At 53.1% G+C, this 24,026-nt stretch overlaps 1 protein-coding gene across 1 annotated transcript in view; it reads right to left on the bottom strand.

Annotated features, from left to right (window-relative positions):
* Positions 1-23,813, bottom strand: part of RUNX3 (RUNX family transcription factor 3) — a 61,959-nt gene extending 38,146 nt beyond the window's left edge. Inside the window, exon 1 of the mRNA XM_057713014.1 lies at positions 23,348-23,813. Within this exon, the coding sequence (XP_057568997.1) occupies positions 23,348-23,405 (58 nt within the window). The 5' untranslated portion in view covers positions 23,406-23,813. The remainder of the gene's footprint in view (positions 1-23,347) is intronic.
* Positions 23,814-24,026: the final 213 nt, after the last annotated feature.

Below are 24,026 nucleotides of genomic sequence, written 5' to 3' on the forward strand. Positions count from 1 at the left end.
AGACCCTTGGAGGGACCAACCTTGGTCTCGTCCTCCTTCCCCTGCTCCCCAGGCTCCCTTGGCCTGTCAAGCACCCTAAATGCCCAGGTCTGGAAGGCACAGCTAAGGGTCCTTGGTAGGAACTAAAGCCCCTCTTTAGGAAAAAATGTGCCTGGTGATGCTAATGTCCTTTTCTTTCAACTCACATTTAGGTTGTGTCATCATTTCCATAATAAAGGCCTCTATTCCACATGTTATAATTTGGCTAGAAAATGGGGAGGAAAGGTCAGACTCTAGGACCGAGAGGCAGGTGAGGGGTAGAGTACTGAGAAGCCAGGAGACGAGAGATCTTCCTGGACCCAAGGCACACAGGGCTCGCGCGCACACACACACCTCTTCCTATGGGCACACTCACAGCATACATGCTCATGGGCACACTCTCTCCCACACACACTTACTGGCAACTCACACACACACATCTATGTGGACAAGTCCTCACAGAGGCCAGCACTGCTAGGATGCAGCCACACAGGTAAACAGTTACGTGTATGTGTGTGCGAAGACACTCACAAGGAGACACATCTGTCCATGTCAACACGCACAGACCCATTCGTGTAGACGCAGATAGGCCTCCACAGGCCCATGTCAAGTGCACGTAGACACAGACCACCCTGCGGACAGAGCTACAAACGAACTTTAGGGCAGGTGTAGAGCTGGATTTGTTCTCTAGCTCAGCTCTGAAACTGCCGTGGAAGTTTCCACTTCTTCTTAGTTCAGGGGCATTGACTCTGTCGGTGTTGTGAGCCCAGGGCTTTCAGACACTTCCCCAGTATCTGACTGTTAACCTCCTTTCCTCCCAAAAGTTCCATGGAGGTGAGGGGAGCTGCCCTCTTTGTCCAGAAAAAGATGGCTGTAATACGAGGGTTGCACAGAGGGTCCCCAAGGCAGCCTGGGCTGGAGGGCAGAGAGTGAGCCTGGGCCCCAAAGCCCTGGGGTCCGGTGCAGGCTGAGAGGCCCTGGACATGACGCATCATCTCCTTGAGCTTCAGTCACCTCACCTATGAAACAGGGCAATTACTGCTGCTCAAAGTGGGTTGTGAAGGGGCTTCTGACATACATGGGAGCTCACCAACGCAGCTGCCACAGCCCGACCACCCCTGGAGGGCGAGCCAGACTGAGCCCCCTCTCTTAGGGCCCATGTGACACCCCCAGGGACCTCGGCCTGGGGAAGAGTATTGAAGCCATGTACTTTGATGAACAGTTAAAGCAGCTGGGAACTTTGTCCTGGGAAAGAGCAGGCCTGGGGGCTGAGAGCTCTGCTTTCTGATCTCTGAAGAGCTCATGCATGGCAGGGGACCACGTGGATGCTAGGGATGGAACTACGGCCAGTGGGTATGGGGCTCCATGTGAGGAAAAGAAGCAGAGACAGAATGAGACATTCCTCTGGAAGTAGAGAGCTCCCCATCATGGGAGGTATTCAAGTTGAGGCCAGGATATTGTAGAGGGAATTCAAGTGTTGGATGGGGCTGGAGGTTGGACCAGATATCAGTGTCCAGCCTAGGTCTGGCTCATAGTAAACATTTATTGAACAAATGAGAGAGTGAAAACAAAGCTTCATTTGTGACCTGATGGTCTGTGATGCAAGGCCTACCAGCTCTGAATTCTCACCCTGGCATCTTTACCTGCTAATGTGTGACCTTGGGCCTCCTCAAGACTCAGTCTCCTCATCTGTAAAATGGGGAGAATTGACCATCTTCCATGCTCTTCCCCCCATGTAAACTTTAGTAGTTCAATAGCTCACATCTTTTATTGCTGCCTTTCAGTTTATTCCAAAATGACTGCTCTTATAAATGGAAAATGACACTGAAAGCAGAAAGCATACAGACCAGCACAATGAAGATGAACACGAAGACCAGGAGAGTGGTTCCCTGGCCCCGCCATGGCAGGGGGAGGGAGAAGGAGGGATGTGATTGGGGAGGGGACGCTGGTGGCAGCCCTAAGATCCACTTGTGGGGTTTTTTAAAAGCTGGGTGGTGGGTGTATGTATGTCTGTTTTATTATTGTTATTTAAACAATATTTATATACACTCCCTGTTACTATCTTTTACAATAAAGTATTTTAAAAGAAAAGCAAAAGATAAAAAATATAGAAAAAGTTCTCTCTCCCCGAAACCTCTGAAAAAAGAATGGACAAAAATGTTTAAATTTGCATAGAGTTGCAAAAGTGCCTGTGGTGCATCAAAGTTGGGGAGAATTTGTTCTTGGCCAAATCACTGTTTCAGCCAGATTGTCCTGTCCACCAGCTCACTCAGCTGAGTCATCTGGTGGCCTTGAAGCCCTTCTCCTCATGGCAACCCCCATGTGGAGCATTTTGGGGTGCCCAGCCCCTGCTGAGCGTTCTCCCTACTGAACTCCTTAAATCTTACCAGTAGCTTTCCAGGTACACGTCATTGGGCCTACTTTACAGGCGGGGGACTGAAGTTCATTGGGGAAGTCTCCTGGGCCCAGCTAGGAAAGGGCAGAGCTGGGATTTGAACCAAAATCTACTGATACTGAAATTGTGCCCTGCTGTATGCAGCAGCCTCACCCTGGGGGCCAGGCCCTTCAATTATAATAACTAATGATAGCCACACTTTGTATGTATAATTTCATTTATCCTCACAGCTACCTTATGCGTTAGGTACCCTTATGATTACTTCTACTATAGCCCTAGGAAAACTGAGGCACAGAAAGGTTAATAACGTGTGCCATCAGGTGAATGTCAGAGGTGAGCTTTGAACCTAGGCAGCCTGTGCTGCCCTGCCGGGCCCGTGGGGAGCACAGACACCATGGACGCAAGACAGAGCTGTGGCCCGGGGTCCACGGATGACCCCCAGGGACCAACGGCCAGCAGGTATGGATGGCTGGGGCTGGGGGATGCAGCCATGGAGATCTGCTCGCACCGTGATGCCAGCCCTGTGCAATGAGCTGTGTCCCTCCCTCCTCGCCTAGCAGGCCTGTGGCCCTTAGGGAGGTGCTGAGGATGTGGGCAGAGCTTAACAGAAGCGAGAGCAAGCTCATAAATCCCTGCCTGCATGTCTGCGTCACAGGCTCAGACACTGGGCACTCTGTCATCAGCTGTTGGCGTGAGTTTGTCACTGGCAAGAATGTGACGTTTATCACCTGTGCATCTCTCGGTGCCCCTGAGTGGGCTTCTGGAAGGGGATCTTAGGACGTGCTCAGACCCTGGGTGGGGGCTGGGCCCTCTTACTGCCCCATCTCTGAACCTCAGTCAGATCAGGGGTGGGCTCGATGATCTGAACGTCCTTAGCTCACAGATGCCTGGCACTAACCCAGGAGCATGGGGGACGTGTTCCCAGTCCTATCCTCGGGGAGCCCTGCACTTGATGGGGGAAGCGCTGGGATGGAAAGGAAAAGGAGAAATAAGCCATGGACAGAGGAGGTGCTAGATTCATTCAGTCGACACATTTTTTGAGCACCTACTATGTTGCCAGGGGTTATTTTAGGTGCTGAGGATACAGCAATGGACACGATAGCTTTGATTCCAGCAGGGAAGGCCCAAGATAAACAAGGAGGCAAATACATAAACATGCAGATAGAGAGTGGATGGTCACTAATTCCTTAGGCAGGTCAGTGAAGGTCTCTCGGAGGAGGGGAGGTCTGAGCCAAGACCTGAATGTTGAGAAGGACTCAGGTGGAGGAAGGGAGAGGGGAGCTGGTGGGAGGGCCCACGGCGAGGCAGGACCCAGCTTCTCCCACCTGCCTTCTCCCGCCTCCTCTGCACCGGGCATGTCCATGAGTCTAAACCTTGTTTTTCCCCCTTTCTCCCTTTTTGCTTCTCCCACAATAGCCCTGAGAACCAGATGGGGTGAATTGAACAAGTCTGACCTAGAGCTGAGGAAACTGAGGCTGGAGATGGGAGGGGCTCGTATAGCATTCCTTTGTGCCCGAATACCAGGACCCCACCGGGCTTCATCTCCGGTCTGGTGCTCCTCGGGCCGGCCACACTGTCCAGCATGTTCTTCAACCTCCGAGTCCAGGCAGGCGGCAGCCAGAGTGGAGTCAGGCCATGGGCACTGCTCCTCAGGGGTCACGGGGCTGGAAACATGGGCTGCTGGGCAGGGTCCCACAGGGGCGGCGCTGGGGGCTGGGTGGGGGTCTGAAGCGGAAGGCGCCCGGCCCTGATTGGAACAAGGTGGCGGCCCTGGGAGCCCAGCCGGGCTTCATTGATCTTGCCCGGTGTTCCAGCCACCGGGCGGGGCCAGCGCCGGGCAGGCTGCCGGTTTTCCCAGGTGTGGGGACACCCTGGGGGAATGGTCTTTCATGTGGTTGTGGGGTAGGCATGCCACCCAGCACGTGGGGGAAGCCAGGGCGTCGGGGGCACACTGGCAGTGTGGGGGAGGGGGGGTCCGGAGACTTGGAATCCCACAGCCGGCCAATGTCGAGCTCCTGGAGACAAGGTCACGGACTCCAGGCTCTGACCCTGGAGAATGTCGGAATCTTTGTCATTGGAAGTCACATTTATTGCGCGCTCACTGGGTGCCAGGCACAGTGGTGAGTGCTCTGTATGGTCGAACTCCTTGCATCCTCACCTCACTCACCCCAGGAGGCTGGGTTCTATGATCCCCCCACTTACAGGTGAGGAGACTGAGTCTCCTCAGGGTTAAGTAACCTGCCTAAGGCCACACAGTTATGAGGTGTTTGTCCTAGAATATAAGATCCCTAGAATCAGAGGGTCTTAGAGTGTGGGAATCAGAGCTGGTTGACATTGGGAAGACCTTGAAGATCCTTGAGTCCAACGCCCTTTCATCCCTTTTCCTTCTCATTTTGCGATACTTCTGAGGGGAGCTTGGCCTTTGGTGTGAGTGGGTGTCAGCTCAGCAGAACAGGATGGTACTGGGGGCAGAGTTGAGGGCAGTTGAGGGCCAGGAGTGGGAAGGGGCATCACTGATTCTTCCCTTCCAATCAGCCCTATGAGCTTCTGCACCACTGCTCCCCACCCTTCCATCTGTCCTCATCTCTTTCCAGTCTCTCTCTCTCTCATCCCACTCCAGCCACACTGGCCTCCTTGCTGGTCCTCAAACACACAGTGATACCCCCACTGCAGTGTCTTTGCACACGCTGTTCCCTCTGCCTGCAAAGCCTTTATGTTCAGTCTGCATGGCTCAACTCCCCACCTCCGTCAGGTCCCTGACACCACGGTGAGAGGCCCTCTTGGAATCCCAGCAGTAGGCAGAGTAATGGCCCCCAAAGATGCCTACATCCCAACTGCTGAAACTGAATACATCACCCCACATGGCAAAAGAGACTTTGCAGATATGATGAAGGTTAAAGACTTTGAGATGGGGAGATTATTCTGGATTATCTGGGTGGGCCCAATACACCACAAGGGTCCTTACAAATGGAAGAATAAGATGGACAGTCAGAGGGAGATGTGATATGGAAAACTGATTGGGGAACCAGAGAGATGGTGGCATGAGAAGGACTTGGTCCAATGTTGCTGGCTGTAAAGACAGAGGAAGAGGCCCCTGACCAAGGAAAGCAGGTGGCCTTTAGAAGCTGGACAAGATGAGGAAATGGATTCTCCTGTAGCTTCCAGAAAGAAACACAGGCCTGCCAACCCTTGCTCTTAGTGAGACTCACATAGGCCTTCTGACCCCCCAGATCTATAAGATAATAAATGTTGCTTTAAGCTACTGCATTTGTGGTGGTTTATTATAGCAGCAACAGGAAACTAATACATCCTTCTTCCCTGATTTATAATTATTCAGCGTAGTTATCATTGCCTGATAAATTACACTTCCACTTACGAATTGTCTCCTCCCTCCCCTAGAATACTAACTCCAGGAGGGCAGAGTATTTGTTTTTGTTTGTTTGTTTGTTTTTCATTTGGTTTCTCCTTCCCAGAGTTGCCAGATTTAGCAAATAAAAATAAAGAACACCGAGTTAAATTGAATTTCAGATAAACAACAAATACTGTTTTAGTATAAAGTTGTCCCAACGATTGCAGTCATTCATTAGTTGAAATTCAACTAATTTGGGTGTCTTGTATTTTGTCTGGCAACTCTACTCCCAGTGCCTAAAAAAGTTCTTGGGGTCATACTAAGATCTTAATAAATATTGTTGAATGACTGAAATAAATGAATGAATGAACATTAAATTCTAGCTTAAAAATCCCTTTGGCTTCCAGAATTCCTACAGGATAAATAACAGCAAATAATGAAAGTAAACAGTTTCATGGCCTTCCTACATACCAGGTACCATTCTGAGTGCATTAAAATTACTAACTTACTCAGTTCTTGCAGTAACCCAGTGGGGTGATTAGCCTATTTTACAGATGAGGAAACTGAGGCACAGGAAGTTCAGTAACTTTCTCAGTTACACAGCTATCAAGTGGCAGAGCCAGGCAGTTCAGGGCCCTGGAAGATCCTGGCTTACAGAACATTCTAGCTTTACCTCCTAATATAACTTTCCCACACACAGAGAATTCTTTCTATCTAATAGACCATGGTGCCTTTGTGAAGGGTGGCTTTCCCCTTTTTTCTGAATGCAGAACTCCTGCTAATACACCAAAGCCCTGTCCTAATTCCCCTTCATTGTGAGACTGTCTCTGATGCTCCCAGGAGGACCTGGCCCCTTGTCTGAATGCATTGTAAGGACTTGCTGTTGTGTCCTTTACTCCCCCAGACTGTGGCCTCCCTAAGGACAGAACTGAGTCACTTTTAGCTCTTTGGCCAAGGAACTTAGAACTGAGCCTGGCTCTAGGGGCTTTCCAGAAGCATTTAAAGACCAATGAATGAATGAATGAATGGTGAATGAATTAACATCTTTCCCACTATGGGCCTCAGTTTTAGAGTCTATGAAAGGGGAAGAACAATCTCTAATCCCTACCCCCCACCCCCATCTCTTGAAACAGAACACATTTTTTTCTGATTATAAGAATAATACACATTCATTAAAGAAAAATTGGAAAATAATAAAATTATGCAGAAGAAAATTAAAACCACCCACAATCCTGCCACCCAGAACAATTGTTAATATTTTGGTTTTCAGCCTCTGGTATTCTTACTGTATGTATAGATTTAATTGCTTCTCTCCCTCCCCCCTCCCTCTGTCTGTCTTTCTTTTCTGATGATGGGAGCCTATAGTCCATGTTTTGAACCTGTTTTTGAAACCGACCAACATATAGTGTGCATTTCCCCATGTTGTTAACCCTCTCCCTGATGGCCGGTGAGTGACTGCACTGGTCTCATGGTGGGGGAAGGAGTATAGAAAGACCCCCCCACCTCCAGCTGGACCATCATAGTGCTCCCTTGTGGTTGGCCCTTTGGGGTGTTTCTGGGTTTCAGTTAAGACACTGCTGGGAACACCCCAGTGTGGACGTCTTAGTCTTATCCCTGATTCCTCCCCTGGGACACATTCCAGGATGGGGAGCCCCACTGTTGGGCTCTTGACACCGCCTGCCTGCTGCTCCCCAGTCTCACACCTACCATTGGCTTTGGCTTTCTGGGCTTGGCAGGAAACCAGGGGAAATTATTTGGCCTCCTGGGAAGAAAAGCCTGGTCTATATCCAATGCCTCATGGGTTCCATCCAGGCTGAAAATACCCATTTATTAGCCATTTGTCCACATTATGGTCTAAAGCTCATGATTTCCATCTCAGACACTCGGTTCCAATTGAAGCAGCCTCAAACATCCCTGAGGGTGCTCATGACCTCATGCCTGCATAGACATCACATCTGTTAATAATTCATTGACTGATCTCACCACGTACCAGGTCCTATGCATCTCTGTGCATTTCCACAATCACCCTTGCAGGTAGGGATGACCATCTCCCATCTTACAGATGACAACACTGAGGGTCTGAGAACTAAGTGGCTTGGCTGAGGTCACAGAGCAGGGAAACAGGGCATCTGGTTGGCCTGACTCAGTGTAAAGCTGACTCTTCTGCCCTCCAGGGGCTGCACCCGTGTAGACCACTGAGTCTGACTTGAAGAGCTGTGAGCCTTGTAATCTGGGGGTGCAAAGACCTAGCCCCACTGCCCCTGCTGCCTGCTACCTGATGGAGCCTAGTCCCAGCATCACTGGGAAGCAAGGAGAGAGCTCTGGCCTACAAGCTGGATGGACCAGATCCTGCCTGCTATCCTGATGCCATGTGTGCCCTCACCCTCTCCATCTGTAAAATGGGAGAGCGGGGACTCAGATGACAACCTCCTGGGCATGCGGCTGCTCTGAGCACAGCCATGGTGATATTCAGCGCTGAGTCAAAGGGAGAGAGGACTCTGTCAGACAGGCCACGTCATCAGAGGCAGCCAAGCCTAGTCCTTGGGGGGTTGGAGTGGGCAAGTCTCCGTCCTCGGCTGGGCTGGGAGGACCTGACAGCCCCAGATGGAGCCTGCCCCACCCCCAGCCCTGGCAGATGGGAGGCTATTTTTTAACCAACCCCACAGGAAGAAGAGGCCAGAAATGAGTTCGGGGGTTAACCCAGGTCTCTGGGGACCCCTTCTATTTGCATTCTCTTTCCCCCAGCAGCCAGGGAGCTGAGTGGACTTCACCTGGAGCTCCCCGGAGCCTTCCAGAGCTCCCAACAGATCACACTGCTGGAGCTGGAAGGTCCCCAAGTGGTCCCCGTGTGATAGGCAGGGAAACCGAAGCCCAGAGAGGTTGGACCAGGCCTGCCTTCCTCATCACCCTCTCTGCTGTGTGCTTCTGCCTCCTCTGCCTCGACCTTCTTGGGGTGACCCAGGGCAGGACCCGCCTGTCTTGGCCTCAGTTTCCCCACTTGTCAGATCATGAGTCCCCTGTGGGCAACTCTGAAGCATCTGCCAGCTGGAGAATCTCCTTCTGAGCTGGGCCTCCACTCTGTCCCATCAGTTCTGGGTTTCCTGTGAGGCCGCGTCCCTCTGGAAGCATCAGTGCTGTGGACAAGGGCCAGTGGCGGGTGTCTGGGGACTCCCAGGAGGAGGAAATTCCTGGCCAGAGAAGCAGGGACCAGCCTGGGTAGGGGCAAAGCCGCTTCCCCTGCGGCCTCCCTCAGACCACACCACCAGGTGTCCCTGGTCCCCACAGGCAGGGGTTCCTGAAAAGTCGGGTGTCTGTCATAGTGGGTGCGGCCTCTGATGTGTGTTTGCCTCTGTGAATGTGTGTGTTCACAAGTCCATGGTGAGGGTGGGGGAAGCATGGGGGTGGATGGGCACACAGGCCTGGGGGCCGAAGGTGGAGGTGGCACCAGACTTTGGTTGCTGGGCTGGGGAAGCTTGTGACAGAGGCCCCACCACACCCACAGATCCTACCCAGAACCCTTGGCTGGGGCTGGTCTAACCTGAAGGTGGGATGCATACGGGGGCGGGTACACACAGGGCAGGAGTTACAGGTAGGGCAGGAGTTACAGGTGGGGCAGGGCACGTGTGAGGGAGGGGGTATATGTGGGGGAGGTGTGCCTGTGGGGAATGGGATCCTGTGGGACAGGGGGCATCTGTGGGGGAGGGGTACATGTGGAGGAGGGGTACGTGTGGGGGAGGGCACAGGGCCCAAGTGCTGTCAGGGCCTCCGGGAGCTGGGACCCCAGTGAACACTTGAGGGGAGCTGACTCTGTCTTGCCTCCTTTCCGTGGTCTGTTTAAAACAACACTGTTCATAGATGACATTAACTGAGTGCCTCACATAGCATGAGCCCTGTCCTTGTGATACAAGTGATCTGAGCACAACGGAAAAGACTTGGAAAAATACAGAAAAACACCTAAAAAAGTGTTGAAGCCTGAAATCTTAGAGCCAAAGTGAATACCATGCATCTTTGAGGAGGAAGGGGTCTCTCGAGCTTCTTAATATAACCATCTTAATTCTCACACCCTGAGCATTTCACCAGGGCTGCCGGGGGAGCGAAGCATTTGAAATATGGTCTTAGTTAACTGTCTGAACTGTTGTTCTCCCCCTTGGACAGATGAGGAAACTGAGTGAAAGGGAGGCTGAATATGTCCCTCGGGGAGTACGTGGCAGAGCTAAGATTTGAACGCAGGTCTGGCTAATTTGCAAGTGCCGATCCTCCTGGGGTCCTGGGCTCGGCTCCCCTGGGAAGACTGTGTTCACTTACTCCTTCCTCCAGCGGTATTTACTGAGTACACCTAGGAGTCAGGTCTAGCTCGGCACTGGAGGCTTGGCCGTGAACAAGACAGATAAGCCCTAACTGGTGCCCCCAAATGGTCCCAAACTGAGCCCCATCCCTGACCACAGCTTGACCCTCTATGAGCTGTAGCCCAGCCTCCCTCAATCAGCAGGGGCCTCTGTGAGCTTTTCATGAGCCACAACGTGTCCAAAAGCCAAGGCCAGACGCCTGCCTCAGCAGTCCCTTGTCTGCTCAGCAGGCAGGCCATCAGGAGCCCACCCACTACCCCAGGCCCACCATTCCGAAGCACAAGCCTCCACTCAGAGCATGGGGCCACCCTGGAGTCTGAGCCAGCGTGGACTCCCCAGAAGCCTCTTTTAGCCAAAGATAAAGCTATTAAGAATGTCAAGAAGCAACCAAAGATAAAGTTATTAAGCCAAAAATAAAGTTATTAAGAATGTCAAGAGGCAACCATGGAGCATGAAACGCAAGTGTGGGGACCTCCCGAGCCTGGAGCCCTGCACCATCGCATGGGTTACAGCTCATGAGGCTGGCCCTGCCTGAGGGAGGAACCCAGTTCAGATGGGAGGGTCAGTCACCCAACATGCACCCCAGCAACAAAGCCCCTGACATACAGGGGTGCAGGGGGAGGGGGGGTGTGTCCAGCACTTGGACCCAGGAGCTGCCTTTTGTGCACTGGGCTGTGGCCAGGGGGACACCACGGCAGTGGTGAACAGAGCCTGGGGTTGAACCCCAGCTCCACCACCTACAAACTATGTAAACTTAGGCAAGTGACTTCACTTCTCTGGGCCTCACTTTCCTCCTCTGCAAAATGGGGACAAAAATACCGACTGCTTGGGGTTGTCAGAGTCAGCAGTGATGTATATCAAGTGCCAAGCCCAGTACTGGCATGAGTCAATTTCAGAGGTGACTCAGGGAGAAGGAATGTACCCCCAGACAATCAGGGGTGTCCATGAACAGGGGCAGAGGCATGTCTGTGTGCCTCTCACGCCACATGGGGGACCCAAGAAGGGAATTCCAGAGGACTGCTGCAGGATGCCCAGGTAGTAAGTAGTCTTGGGGCATGTGCTGGGTCGCACAGAACCTGCACTAGGTGGGAGGGACCCCTGGGAGAGCTGGGGGGCCCAGGGAGAGGAGCCCAGAGGGAGAGGTCCCCACCAAAGTGCTCAAAGTACTGTTATGAGAGGGATAGCAGGGGCCCCTCCCTACCAAATGAGAAAGGAGCCCTTTGCTTGTGCCATGTGTGGACTGGGCCAGCTATGGGATTTTGGCTTGGCTCCTTGGAGTGCTCTCTGAGCTCAACTTTGGCTCAAATTTTACCCCCGGTGCCTCCCCACTCCCACTGCTCTGTGCCTCAGTTTCCCCAACTATGCACTGATGGAGAGGACCACCATATATCAAGTGCCTTCTAAGTAGATCACGCACTGTGTTTTACAAACCTCCCCCTCTTGGTCCTCAAATGATTACTGGCCCATTTCTCAGAGGGGGAAACTGAAGCCCAGAAAAGGCAGTGACTCACCCAGCAAGAAACCAGCAGAGCTGTTTCTGATTGGCCAGGCTCATGGAAGTGCCACCAGTCTTTCCCAGGAAGGAGGCCAGTGGAAGCTAGGGGGTGTTCCTTTATCTGGGAAAACCTCAGGTAACTCAGAGCTAATGTGCTGTGGTGAGGTGCACAGGCTCCGGATACAGGTCTGAACCTCAGTTGGGTGAAGTGGTTTAACCTCTCTGGGCTTCGGTTTTCTCCTGGATAAAACAGGCTTCATCATAGCACTTGTTTTGTAGGGTTCTGAGGACAGAGTGAGCAAAGATGGTAGAGCACTCAGTGCCTGGCATGTAGTAAGAGCCAGTGTTGACTGCTAATATGACTATTTAAGAGCTGAGTTGTCATAATTTATATTTTTCTAGACAATTATACATTTATTAATTCCAATTTTGTACTTTCCCTTTTGTATTCGGGATTCAGCAAATTTCCCTTTCAAGTTTCATACAGTTTCCTAGGTTTCTGAAAATGTAACTCTCTGCTCCACAGCACCTGCAGCTGTGGTGGATTTAGTAGCTTTCCCTAGAGCAGCTTTTCCCAAAGTGGGCTCTTAGCACATCTGCTCCTTCAAGAAGCCAATATTCATTAGCATATCAAAGGCTCTGAAAAGTCCTGCAGCAGAACCCTCTGTGGAACACTGGTTGATACAGTCATTCTCGATCTTATTTGGTCACAGAGCCCCCTTTATTTCTTTTTTTTTTAAATTAATTTTTATTGGAATATAGCTACTTTACAGTGTTGTGTTAGTTTCAGGTGTAGAGCAAAGTGAATCAGTTATACATATACATATATCCAGTCTTTTTTAGATTCCTTTCTCATTTAGGTCACCACAGAGCGTTGAGTAGAGTTGCCTGTGGTATACAGTAGGTTCTCATTAGTTATCCATTTTATATATAGTGGTGTGTATATGTCAGTCCTAATCTCCCAATTCATTCCACCTTCCCTTCCCCCCTTGGTAACCATGTTTGTTTTCTATATCTGTGACTCTGTTTCTGCCTTGCAAATAAGTTCATCTGTACCATTTTTCTAGATTCCACATTTAAGCGATATTATACGATATTTGTCTTGCTCTGTCTGACTTACTTCACTCTGTATGACAATCTCTCGGTCTATCCGTGTTGCTGCAAATGGCATTATTTCGTTCCTTTTTATGAGCCCCCTTTATTTCTGCTCAACACCTGATAACATCTGCTGAACACACGTTAGGAGATGCCCCCCTCGTTTCCTGGTTTCTAGGAAATGGCAGAGCTGTGAGCAGCGCCCCTCACAGAGACAGGCGGTTCCACCTCTACGGAAATCATCTCCAGTAACACTCTTCCATCGCTCAGCTGGTCCCCCCTACGTTCTCATCGTCAGCATCTGATTCAGTCCCCACAGCATCCTGGCGAGGTCAGTGGCATCAGTATCCCCATCTTACAGATGAGGAAATTGAGGTTCACAGAGGTCAAGTGGCCACACAGCTAGTAAGTGGCAGATAAGGGAGGCAAACCCACAACTTCTGATTCTAAACCCTACATTCTTTCTCCTGTACACTGATAAGAAAAATAAAAGTAGATCTCATTCTGCCAGGATCAATCTTCCCTGGTGATATGCTTTTAGAAATCTACAGCCTTTTTTCCCCTATGGCATTGAATATATTACAAACTTAAATCTTCAGCAGCTTCCTTCTGCTTACAAAAGCAATCCGTGATTGTTGGCTATAAGACGTTTCAAACATTTTGAGTTGGAAAATGAAAAACTCCATAACCTCACCTCAAGAGGTAACCTGGGTTAACAATTGGGCATAGTCTCTTCTAGATCTGGATGGTCCAACGTGTGCTATTTAAATTAAAACAATTAAAATAAAATAATATTAAAAATTCAGTCCCTCAGTCACACTTGTTGTGGACCTGGGCGGGTACCTTTCAAGTGCTCAATATTGACTTGCAGTGAGTGGCTACAGTATCGGGCAGGACAGACAGAACATTTTCACCATCACAGAAAGTTCTGTTGGGCAGCATTGCTCCAGACGCTCCCAAGACGTATCCAGACACACATGTGTGATGATTATTAACATTTTTGATGAAGTTCCTGGATCTGTCATAAGTCTCTCTCCCACCCGTAAAGGGATGAGACCCTCTAGAGGCAAAAACCAGACGCAGGGACAAATAGTCTAGACAGAACTACACTGAACGGTAGCGGTTTTCTCTGGGTGTTGAGATTACAGAGTTTATTTTTAATTTCCCTGGGTCCTTCAGGTGATCTACAACCTAAAATGCAGGTGGAGTGGAGATGTCGGGTGGATTCATGTTTTCCCTAATGTTCTTGCTGGTTCTAAAAGCTTCAAGATATGCTCTTGCCCGAGGCTTCACTTATTAATATTATTTTTAAAATTGTGGAGTCGTGAAGAATGGAGGCCTTGACCAGTCGAAGGAATGAAGCTCGAAAGAAGGAAGTGCAGACAGAAGTTCATTTTCAGGCCAAGGCCCCTCCAGCCTAGGGCTGTTCTAAGCAGGGCGGGCTTCACGGGCATGCAGGCCAAGCAGTCACACAGTGTCCCCAGCTTAGAAGAGCCCCACGCTTGGTTCCATGCTCCGCAGTTGCCGTCCTGAAATTCTTAGTGATTTCTGAACAAAGGGCTCTGCATTTTCCTTTTGCACCGTGCCCTGCAAACTGTGCCGCCGGCACAGGTCCAGGGATGCTCCCCGGAATGGGTCTCATTTTGGCTGCTCTGAACCGTTGACTTGTCCTTGTCAGACCACAGACGATCCTGTCCATGGCGCACTCCACATGCCTGAGAACAGGTTTGCTTTGGTGGCTGAGATGTGTGTCTAGAGAGTGATAAAAATAGGGCTTGCAAGCGGGAGGGCCCCTGTGGTCTCTGTTCACACACTTACGTGTACCCAAGGCTCACGTCTACACTGGCCTACTTCAAAGAGCAGCCCAGTGCATCATGGGATGCTCCGCCCCACATCACTGCCCAGCTCGGATGCTGCCTGGACCTCCACTGCCTTGAAGGCCATGCCCAACCTCTAGCCCTGGCTCACCTTCCTTCCAGCCTCTTCTCCCTCAACATCACCGCAGGACTCACAGGCCCTCCCATCTCTACGCAACCCTCTCCACGTGGTCCTTCTTCCATACCATTGCCCATGCCATTAATTCTGCCTGGACCACCAATGTTCCTTTCTTCCAGGATCTACCTATCTCAGATTCCACCTATCTGGGAAGCCTTCTGGAAGTATTTGAGTAGGGCCTGAAGGTACTCTGGTTGCACAGAAGAATTGAATCACCTTGCCTGGAGGAATCAGGGAGGACTCCATGGAGGTGGTGAGCCTGGGCCTTAAAGGACAGATTTCTGCTAGGTAGAAAGGAGAGTTTTGTCAGGCTGGCTTTGATGTCAGACAGATTCTGACATGAATTTGGGCTTCGCCAGTTACTAACTACATGACTTTGGGCGAGTTACTTCCCTTTGCTGAGCCTCAGTTTCCTCATCTGTAAAATGGGGGTAATGTTGCTAACACCTACTACATGGATTAGAGATTAACTGAGTAACTGAGATGAGAACCACCACAGTGCCTGGCACACAGCAAGTCATCAACAAACATGGTGCCCTTCTCCCTTCCTCAGTATCTTCCTCCTGTGAAATGTTAGTTTCAGCACGTCACCCATCGCTCTGCAGCTGTTTGTTTATTCATCTCTGCAAGGGAGGTAGTGGTGACCAGCACATGGAGCTGTGATAAAGATTCAATGGGGGTAATGGGAGCATTTACAGAAGTCCCAGGAGGCTGATTCTACAGCGATAGGAAGGGCATAAGCCAAAGAGATGCTGGCCTTTCTCGCTGGGGCATTTTCCTGAGGCAAGCTCTTTTCACACATCACTAGGGTGTCGGCTCCAGGAGGGCAGGCACCTTTGTCTGTTTTGTCTGCTCCTGAATCCTCAGTGCCCAGGACAGTGTTTGGCATGCAGGTGGTGCTCAGTAAATGTCCATTGAATGATCAGCAGCACCAAATGGCCCACATCACACCCCAAGTCCTGGGCACTGGGAGTGGGAGAATCCAGGGAAACCAGCCCTTTCCAGGGAAACCGTCTTCAGATTGGGACCACAACACAAGCCACAAGCATTTCCCGAGCACCTGCTGTATGCACAGCTCTGCCTAGCCCAGGGCGGACCCTTGCTCCACAGCCAGATGGGGAGGGCGGGGGAGGAAGATGACAGACAGCCATCTGGGAAGAGGAAGAGAGATGAGGGGCAGCCAGTGGGGCACTGGCTGGGCAGGAGCAGGCGTATGCCTTGTTGCAACCCCTAAATTTACAAGTTACATGCTGAGTGTTTAAAAGTTTGGAAAACCTACAATCACCAGAAGAATTAGAAATAATTCCCCGCCATCATGGCATTGTGTAGCACTAACTACAGCATTTTTGTGTTTTCCTTCCAGTCTTTTTCTTAAGGTGGCCTTGCTCCCAGAAGTGCCTTCCTCTGCCCCCTGGGAAGGGATACGGCTGCTTTATAGGGGAGAACCCGGCTCAGTGCCACGAGCACCCACCACCCTCAACATGAGGCTCCTTACTCCAACCATCCTGGCCCTAATGCATCTTCCTAAGGTATAAGGGAGCCCAGAGCTGCGGGCGGGGATTCAGCAGGGCTCCCTCCATGGGGGGTGATGGGGGGGGGAGCTGCAGAACGCAGGTTCACTGAGGGAGGATGGAATGGAAGTTCTCGGGGTGTGGGCACTGCTTAGGACTGTGGGGTGTTGCTCTTTAGCCACTGGGCACCTAGGTGAGTTGAGTCTGGGACAAGGACATGACCAAATGGACCTCTCCTCTCCTCCCCACCCGCTTTCCTTTCACCCCCTTTCATTTGACCGCCCCAAGTTCTCCTTCCCTTATCACCTTCTGCTTGCTCTACATCCAGCTGCTCTTCTCCTCTTAACAAAGGTGAGTGGGTCAGTGAATTCACTGATGCTGGACCCTGCCTTCTGAAAAAGCTCGGCGGGCAACGCTTCACCGCAGAGGGGCTGAGTGCCGTGGTGGAATTTCAGTCTCCGTGTCACACAATGAAGGATGTTCTGGGGGGGGCACTGACTTCAGTCACCCCTGCGAATCATAAGTTATGGGCACCCGCCCTTTCCGCCCACACGTAAGTCTGAACCTTTTGCCAAAAACACTTTTCCCAGACGCAAAAGAAAACCCCAAAGAGGAACCTAAACCTTCACACGGCCGTGCCGCTTGGACATGAGAGTCAGGCTCCCACCAGCAAGCGTTTCAAAAAACGAGCCAGACGGCAAAGGGGAAGTGAGGGGAAAAGCTGGAACCCTCCTCGGGTTCAGTGTTGGTCCATCCATTCATTGGTTCTTTCACCCTCCATCTCCTCCCTCCTCTCAGCAAGAAGCGCTGAACCTGATCTGCTTCCAGGAGCACCCTATCCAACAGGAGGTGGGTAGCAGGGAGTGAGTGGGGAGTGAGGGTGGGGCAGGGCAATCCTGAGGCCTGGAGGGGAGGAGAGGGGAATCCAGGAAGGCTCCCCAGAGGCGTGGCCTTAGGCTGGGCTTTGAGAAGAAAGAGGCGGGTTTCTTACCTGCCCCATCCTATTTCAGAGTCAGACTCTTTTGCCCAGGAGGAGTGGGGACATTAAATAGTTATAATTTCCATAATTATGAAGGTCTTGCCTCTGCACCAAGCCCTGTATTAAGTACATAATATACATGATCTCGTTAACCCACACAACACATCTTGAGATGGCTACCGTTTGTTCTCCCCGTTATACGGATGAGAAAACTGAGTCCAGAGAGGCGAGGTGCTTTGTCCAAGGCCACACAGTGAGGAAGTGGCGGGGCCTGGCTGCAGCCTGGGCTTGTTATTAACTGAATTTCATGTTGTCTCTTCTCCAGAGAATGCCCTCTTCTCCATCCCCATCTCTGAGAGCCATTGACAAAGGGCCTGACAGTCCCTCTACAGTCTCCCCTGTGCTTACCACTCTCCAGCATTGAGAACACCAGGGGGTCAGTGTTGGAGATGGAGCAGTGGGGTGAGACGTGGGGACATCTGCCGGGAGGCAAGTGACCACACGTGGGGGTGGGACTGGGCCGAGGGGCTGGAGAAGGTGGCCCTGCTGAGTGAGCACTCACTGTAGACCACGTGCCATGTGCGGGGCTTCAGGGCATGGTCACATTCTCTCTTGCAAGGGCTCTAGCCCCATCTTACAGAGGAGGAAACAGACTCAAAGAGGTGAATTGGTGTGTTGAGTCACCCAGCTCTCTAACAGCTTAAACCTGGCCTGACTCCTCAACTACCTGTGAGGCTGGTCCCCGAGAAGCTGAGAAAAGTCGGTGTTCCTGCTGCGGAATTCAACCTCACACAAGACCACACACGTCTTTGGACCTCAGTTTCCCCATCGATTAAACCAAGGTGGAGGCACTCTGCCTGCCAGCTCCAACATTCTCCTGAATTCACTCACTGTTCCTGCTTCTTGTGGAGTCTCCAGGGATGACAAGTCTCACTCCCAGCTTGAGTGCTACAATTCCCAACCCGGCTGTGTCCCTCCAGGAGGTGCTGTTTCAAGGCGGGTGATGGAGAGCTTGGGCTCCAAATCCACTGAGGGATAAAGCCCTCCCTTCCCACCTCCCTCCGTCCCCTTTACTTCCAGCATGTAAGGCAGGCTACTGGGCACCAAGGCAGGCCGACCTCGGCCTGAAGCTTAGTCCCCAGGCCGACCTCGGCCTGAAGCTCCCAGAAGGCCAGGGCTCCCTGGTGGCTGTAGGTGGTCCCAGGGAAGACTCCTGGCAGAGGGGGTGCTTGAGCTCAGTCTTGAAGATTGGGTGAGACTCCCCAGCTGCCAGTGGGGCACTCCCTGCTTACAGCCCACGAGGAAGGGTCTGCAGATAGGGCATCCCCAGAAGACGGGAGTGGGAGCTGGTGTTGTGGCTGCCCCACTGGGACCCTGAGCCCAGAGCCCAGTTTCCCCACCTCTGGAGGGGTTTGGATGGGCTTAGAGGCGAGGCTGGGGTCAGGGGGTACTGCTGCCTCCCTGCTCTCAGAACCTTCTGGAAGGTCAGGTTTGCAGGCCCTGTTGCTCAAGGGTGTCTGACTCCTGGCCCCCCTCCCCTCCATGAGCTCCCCCCGGCTCAGGTAGCTGAGCAGGCCTCAGCTTTGAAGCAGCCACCCCAAGGCCGAGGCGTCAATGGGCTCTCTATGTGACCAGGGGGGCCGCTGGGGGCCGCCGGCCGCCGTCGTGGGCGCGGGTGAGGCCTAGACACACAGCCCCACTGTGTGGGGCCGGCTCACACCCGCCCAGACCCTGTGGCCAGTGGGGGACTCCCAGGAATGCCCTTCCCACCTTGGGGGGGGCACTTTGGACAGTCAGGGTGGTCTGGGGTGACGGGCGTGTGCAGGGCGGCCTCAGGAGCCGCCGTCAAAGGGGCCCGGCAGAGGTGGCGCCAGGCAAGCGCCAGAGTGGGTGTGGGTGGCTGGCGGTCAGTCCCTTCATCTCCTGGGGTCGTGGGGGCGGGGAGGCGGCCAAGGGCATGCTGCTCAGGGTGGCCGACCATCCAGGGGCGCCCGGGACTCAGGAGAGTCCCCTGTTCCTTGGCCGCTGCCCAGAGCTGAGCAAGAGACACCATGAGTGACCTCTCTGGTCGGGGCTGCTCCCCCGCGGCCCAGTGGCCTCTGAGTCAGACCCTCCCGGCTAGACCTGCCCAGGGCCATTCTCTTCACTCCCTGCCTCTGCACAGGCCTGCCTCACGCCTGAGAGGCTGTTTCCCATTCTTTCCAGGTGTCTTCAGGGCTGGAGCTGCCAGCCAACTGCCCCCTGCTGCTCAGAGAACTCCAGCCAGACAGGCCCGTCCCGGTCCCCTGCCAGCACCTCCGCCCGCATGGCGCCCCCAGCCATCCCAGGAGGCGCCCACGGTCATCTCATCCTTTCCTGCCTCCACACCTTTGCCCAGGCCATTCTGTCTGCCTGGGATGTCCTTTCCCTGTTTATCACCTCCTCACCCTGCAAGGCCCAGCTCCAGGAGAAATGTCCTTTCTTCCCCCAGGCTGGCCAGTGGCCCTCTCTGGTCCCCCAGCCCCCTGTTCTTTGTCCCTTATAACATTTCTCACACCCCAGTGCAATTTTCAATTTACCTGTCTCTTTCCACACCAGACCATGACCTCGTCAAGGGTGGAGAGACTGACCGAGTCACCCTTGCACCTGAGCTCCGGGCATAAGCACAGGCTCATGATAATTTAAAAAATGAAGGCATTTATTGAGCACTTACTCTATGCCAGGCACCCTGCTCATTTAATTCTCTCCAGCGCCCCATGAGGTTGGTATATTCATCATTCCCGTTTTACAGATGGGGAAACAGAGACACAGAGGTGAGGCGACTGGCCCCAGGCTCCACAGTTAGTGAGGGGCAGAGTCAGGACGTGAGCCTGGAGAGTCTGATTGCAGAGCCCAGCTTGAATCCTGGTATCTATGTCTTGATAAGATTTTGTGGAATGACTGAATAAAGGAAAACCTTAACCTCTCTGAGTCTCCCGATTCCTGCATGTGGCAGTTTAGACCCGTTTCCTCTAGTTCCTTCTCTGGAGAGGTGCCCTCCCTCAGTGTCCTGGGGAGAGTGCTTTTGCCCATGGGGGTGCAGTTTGGAGGTGCTGTGAGGGGTACCTGCTGCAAGGGGGATATCCCAGGGGGTGCAGAGAAGGACCTTGTGGGGCAGATCCAGAATAAAGTGCTGGTCCTCCAGGGGCGGTGGACGGGCCTTCGGGCATCCTCAAGGCCATTGCCCACATTTGTCAGGTGGGGAAACTGAGGCCCAGAGACCGGAAGGGACTTGCCCATAGTCAGACAGTGTATCATTAGGCCTCAGCTTCCCTATTTGTCCAAGACAGGATTCATACTCCTTCTCCTGCCTGGGAGAGACCCAGGAGAAGAGATGGGAGACAATGGAGAATTGTTCAGGGCCCGGGACACCCCAGGAGCTCCCTTTGCCCTCTCAGGGCCAGGAATTCTGCCGTCAGGTGGCCAGCTCTGTGGGTTGAGCATCACCCTCTTGTCTCCTCCTCACCCTCTACTTCAGGTGGGAATCAAACGGCTGTCCACAAACCTCTCCCCAAGCCTCTGTCACAGGAAACTGAAAGGAGTTCTGGAATCAGGAACCCAGCTTTAAAAGCTCTTGCGGGGGGTGGTGATGTCCTGACACCCTCTGGCTCCACCACCTCCTGCTGAGGAACGGGGACCTTAGGCCTGAATTCAGGGGGTCCGTGAACTCAGGTGGGAAACACGTGACATCTCTCTTTTCACTGACTTCTACTTAAAGTTTAGCATCTTTTGCCGCAGTGATTTTGTCAGCAGTGAAAATCACAGATATCCTCCAGTCTCCACAGGGCTGCCACGGATTCAGCTGAAATCCCGTGTACCCCTCATCCCCACTGCATCGCGGCCGCTACTATCTCCACTGAGGGGCCTGTGGTCACGGAGTCACAAACTTGCTTTTTTATAGTCTGATAACTGTTTTTCCACAGATGTGGGCTTTTTTCATAGTTCTCTGTATTTGGTTTTATGCATTAAAAAATGAGATTCTGAGGAGTCCCTAGGCTTCCTGGGTCCAGAAAGTTCTGCGGCTCAGGGCAGGTTAAGGCCCCTGCATGGGGCAGCACGTAGCCGAGCACCGCAAGACTCAGGCATTGGATCTCTATGGGTGCAGAATTGGCAACTGTAGCCCTGTGAGCCCCCAGAGGCAGAATTTGGGAGACAGATCCCCCGAAGTGAGTGCAATGTGGGGATAGACCTGGGCAGGAGAGAAGGGGCCAGACAATGTGGACAGAGCACGGAACTGCAGGAAAAGCCTCAGCCCTTAGACCCTGAGGCCTCCCCCGGACCCCTGCTTACAAGACCTGTGTCCACCAGGAATCACCCCGCTATGTGCACACAGCCAGCCCAAAGCCACCAGCTCTCCCTCCCCTCTCCCTCTGTGTCACCGTCCACCATCTCTAGGGCCCCATGGCATTGGGAGCCCAGCCTAGGTGGGTGGCCCTTTAGTCCTGTCTCCCAAGTTTCCTTTGTTTTCAACTCGACCTTTCTCCATCTTGCTCACGGAGGGAGAAATACAGATTACAAAGACCCAGCAAATGGTTTTTATAAACTCTTATTTTCTTGCCACAGAACTGCCTTTAATTAGCTCCGAGGACTACAAAGGGAACAGCGTTATAATAGGAGCAGCTTGAAGGAAGGAGCCCACGGCGCTCGGCTCCCAGACCTGGAGCTGCTGCTGCTCACAGTCTCAAGCAGGTTTGACAGGAGTCCCCCTGCCCCCACGGGGACAGCGACCCCCCCCCCCGCCTCTCCCCCACTCAGCCCCCATCTGCGGCTGCACAGCCTGCCTCAGCTTCTCTCCAGGGAGGAGGAACAGGTCCAAGCCTCAGACAAGCCCTCGCAGAAACCTTTGGACAATAAGCACCCAAACTGTGCCTCGGTCCCTGCCCAGAGCTGGCTGCCCAAGGACTGGCTCGCAGTTTCTGTTAGCCCGCAGATGGGCAGAGGGCAGATGGACAGTGTCAGCCGAGAAGAGGCAGCGCCAGGCCCCCAAACCCTGGAGGTCTGGATGCCACTCAGTCCCTCTATTCTGGGGGAGAACTCATCCCCGTGTACAACCCAGAGGCACTGCCCTCACACACTCTATTCCCAGCCTCAGGCAATCAGAATGTCACAGCCAGAGGGGCCTCCATTTGAGGCACAGAGAGGTTAAGTAACTTGCATAAGGCCGCTCAGCAAGGTCACCACTGAGCTGGGACTCAGACTCAGGGCCTCTTCATCCCCAGTCTCAGGTGCCACAGCCCCATCCGGGCTGCTGCTGGCAGGAGGAAGGCAGCAGGGGGTTGCCTGAGGCCCAGGCACAGCAGCGCTAAGGGCCAGACAGAGGCAAGAACAGTCTCCCCCCGAGTTCTAGCCTCAATCAGAGGCTGCAAGTGGGGGGATCCCAGGACCCTATCCTTCTTGAGGCACATAACTCAGACCTCTGGGTCCCTCTAGGCCATGAATAGAGGCGGAAGCCACCCAGAAACTCTTATTTCTCCCCGTGGCCAAGTCCACAGACCTTCCCGAGGCCTGCTCCTGCAACTCTGATCCAGTTTCAGGGCCACCCAGAGCTGCGAGAGTTCCCAACAAAAGCCTGTAGCCCCTGCCTCCCTCTGCTTCCCTCACCCCAGGGATTACTCAGAAAATGCAATGCAGAAGAAGGTCCTCGGGAAGGTCTCGGGATCCTAAGGTGTAGCCTTGCCGCCTGCCTGCTCCATGGCTCTGGTCGGAAGCTGGCCAGGTTCTGGGGGATCGGAGTATCTGAGTGTCTGGCTGAGCACAGGTGGAGAGTCTGAGCTCTCTAGGTGGTCCAGGGGCTGGGGCTGTAGGGCCCAGGAGCCCCGAGGGTGAGGCTGGAAGCCTCAGGTCACAGGGATATGCCCGTGTCCTCTCCACCCCGCGACCCTCCGAGGTCTGGCCTTTGAGGTCTTGTGGTATCCATTGTCCCCACCACGAACAGTCCCCACTAGCTGAGGATAACAGTCCACAAAGATGTTCCACTCCAAGAGACCACGGAGGCCACCAAGCCCTCTTCCCACCTCAGGCTTTCAGAAGCCAGCGGATTTAGGTAGCCAGCTCCGGGCACTTGGAGGCAGCCAGGGCTGGCAGCGAAGGGTCGCGGTCCGGGGCTTGGCCACAGCTCCCCACCCGAAAGGGTCATCGTTACTCACCGCGGATGAAGGTCGGCGAGTAGGTCGGGAAGGAATCGAAGATGCTGTTCGATGCCATGCCCCGCTCGGAGGAAGGCGAGGTTTCAGCCCTTCAGGGGGTTGGGTTGGGATTGACTTGGTTGGCTGTTGTTTTATTTTTTCCTAGCTACTTTTGAAAATAAAGAGGGGGTGGTGTTGCTTTTTGTTTGTTTTTTTCGTTTTGTCTCTTTTTTTCTCCCCCCTACTGCTATGAAAAAGAAAAAAGGAAAGAACGCGAGAGTGTGTGTGTGAGCGAGAGAGAAAAAAAATCCCCAAGGAAAGTAAGTTTCTGTTTGTACCCAAGAATTTGGATTCCCGGTCCCACAGGAATGTCTCGCCACAAATGTTCAACAGAAGCGTATGCAGAGTGTATCATTAGATGGCGGGAAGGGGCCTTCGGCAGCCAGGGCAGGAGTCGCAGGGCAGCGAGAGCAGAGCCAGCCCAGCATCAAGCGCCACGGGAATGAATGAATGAGGCTCGCCCCCAGCAGGGCTCAGCTCAGTGGGTGCGAGGGCGGCCCGGGGGTGGGAGGACCAGGAGCCAACCAGCTCCGGCGCAGGGCCCCGGAGGCGGCCGAGGGCCTGGCCTTGTGGTTCTGTGGTTGAGGGACCAGGCCTTCACCGTGTCAACCCAACCTCAGCTCACAGGATGCGAGAAGCC

Source organism: Hippopotamus amphibius, chromosome 1, assembly GCF_030028045.1.
Source record: "Hippopotamus amphibius kiboko isolate mHipAmp2 chromosome 1, mHipAmp2.hap2, whole genome shotgun sequence".
Classification (NCBI taxonomy): Eukaryota; Metazoa; Chordata; class Mammalia; order Artiodactyla; family Hippopotamidae; genus Hippopotamus; species Hippopotamus amphibius.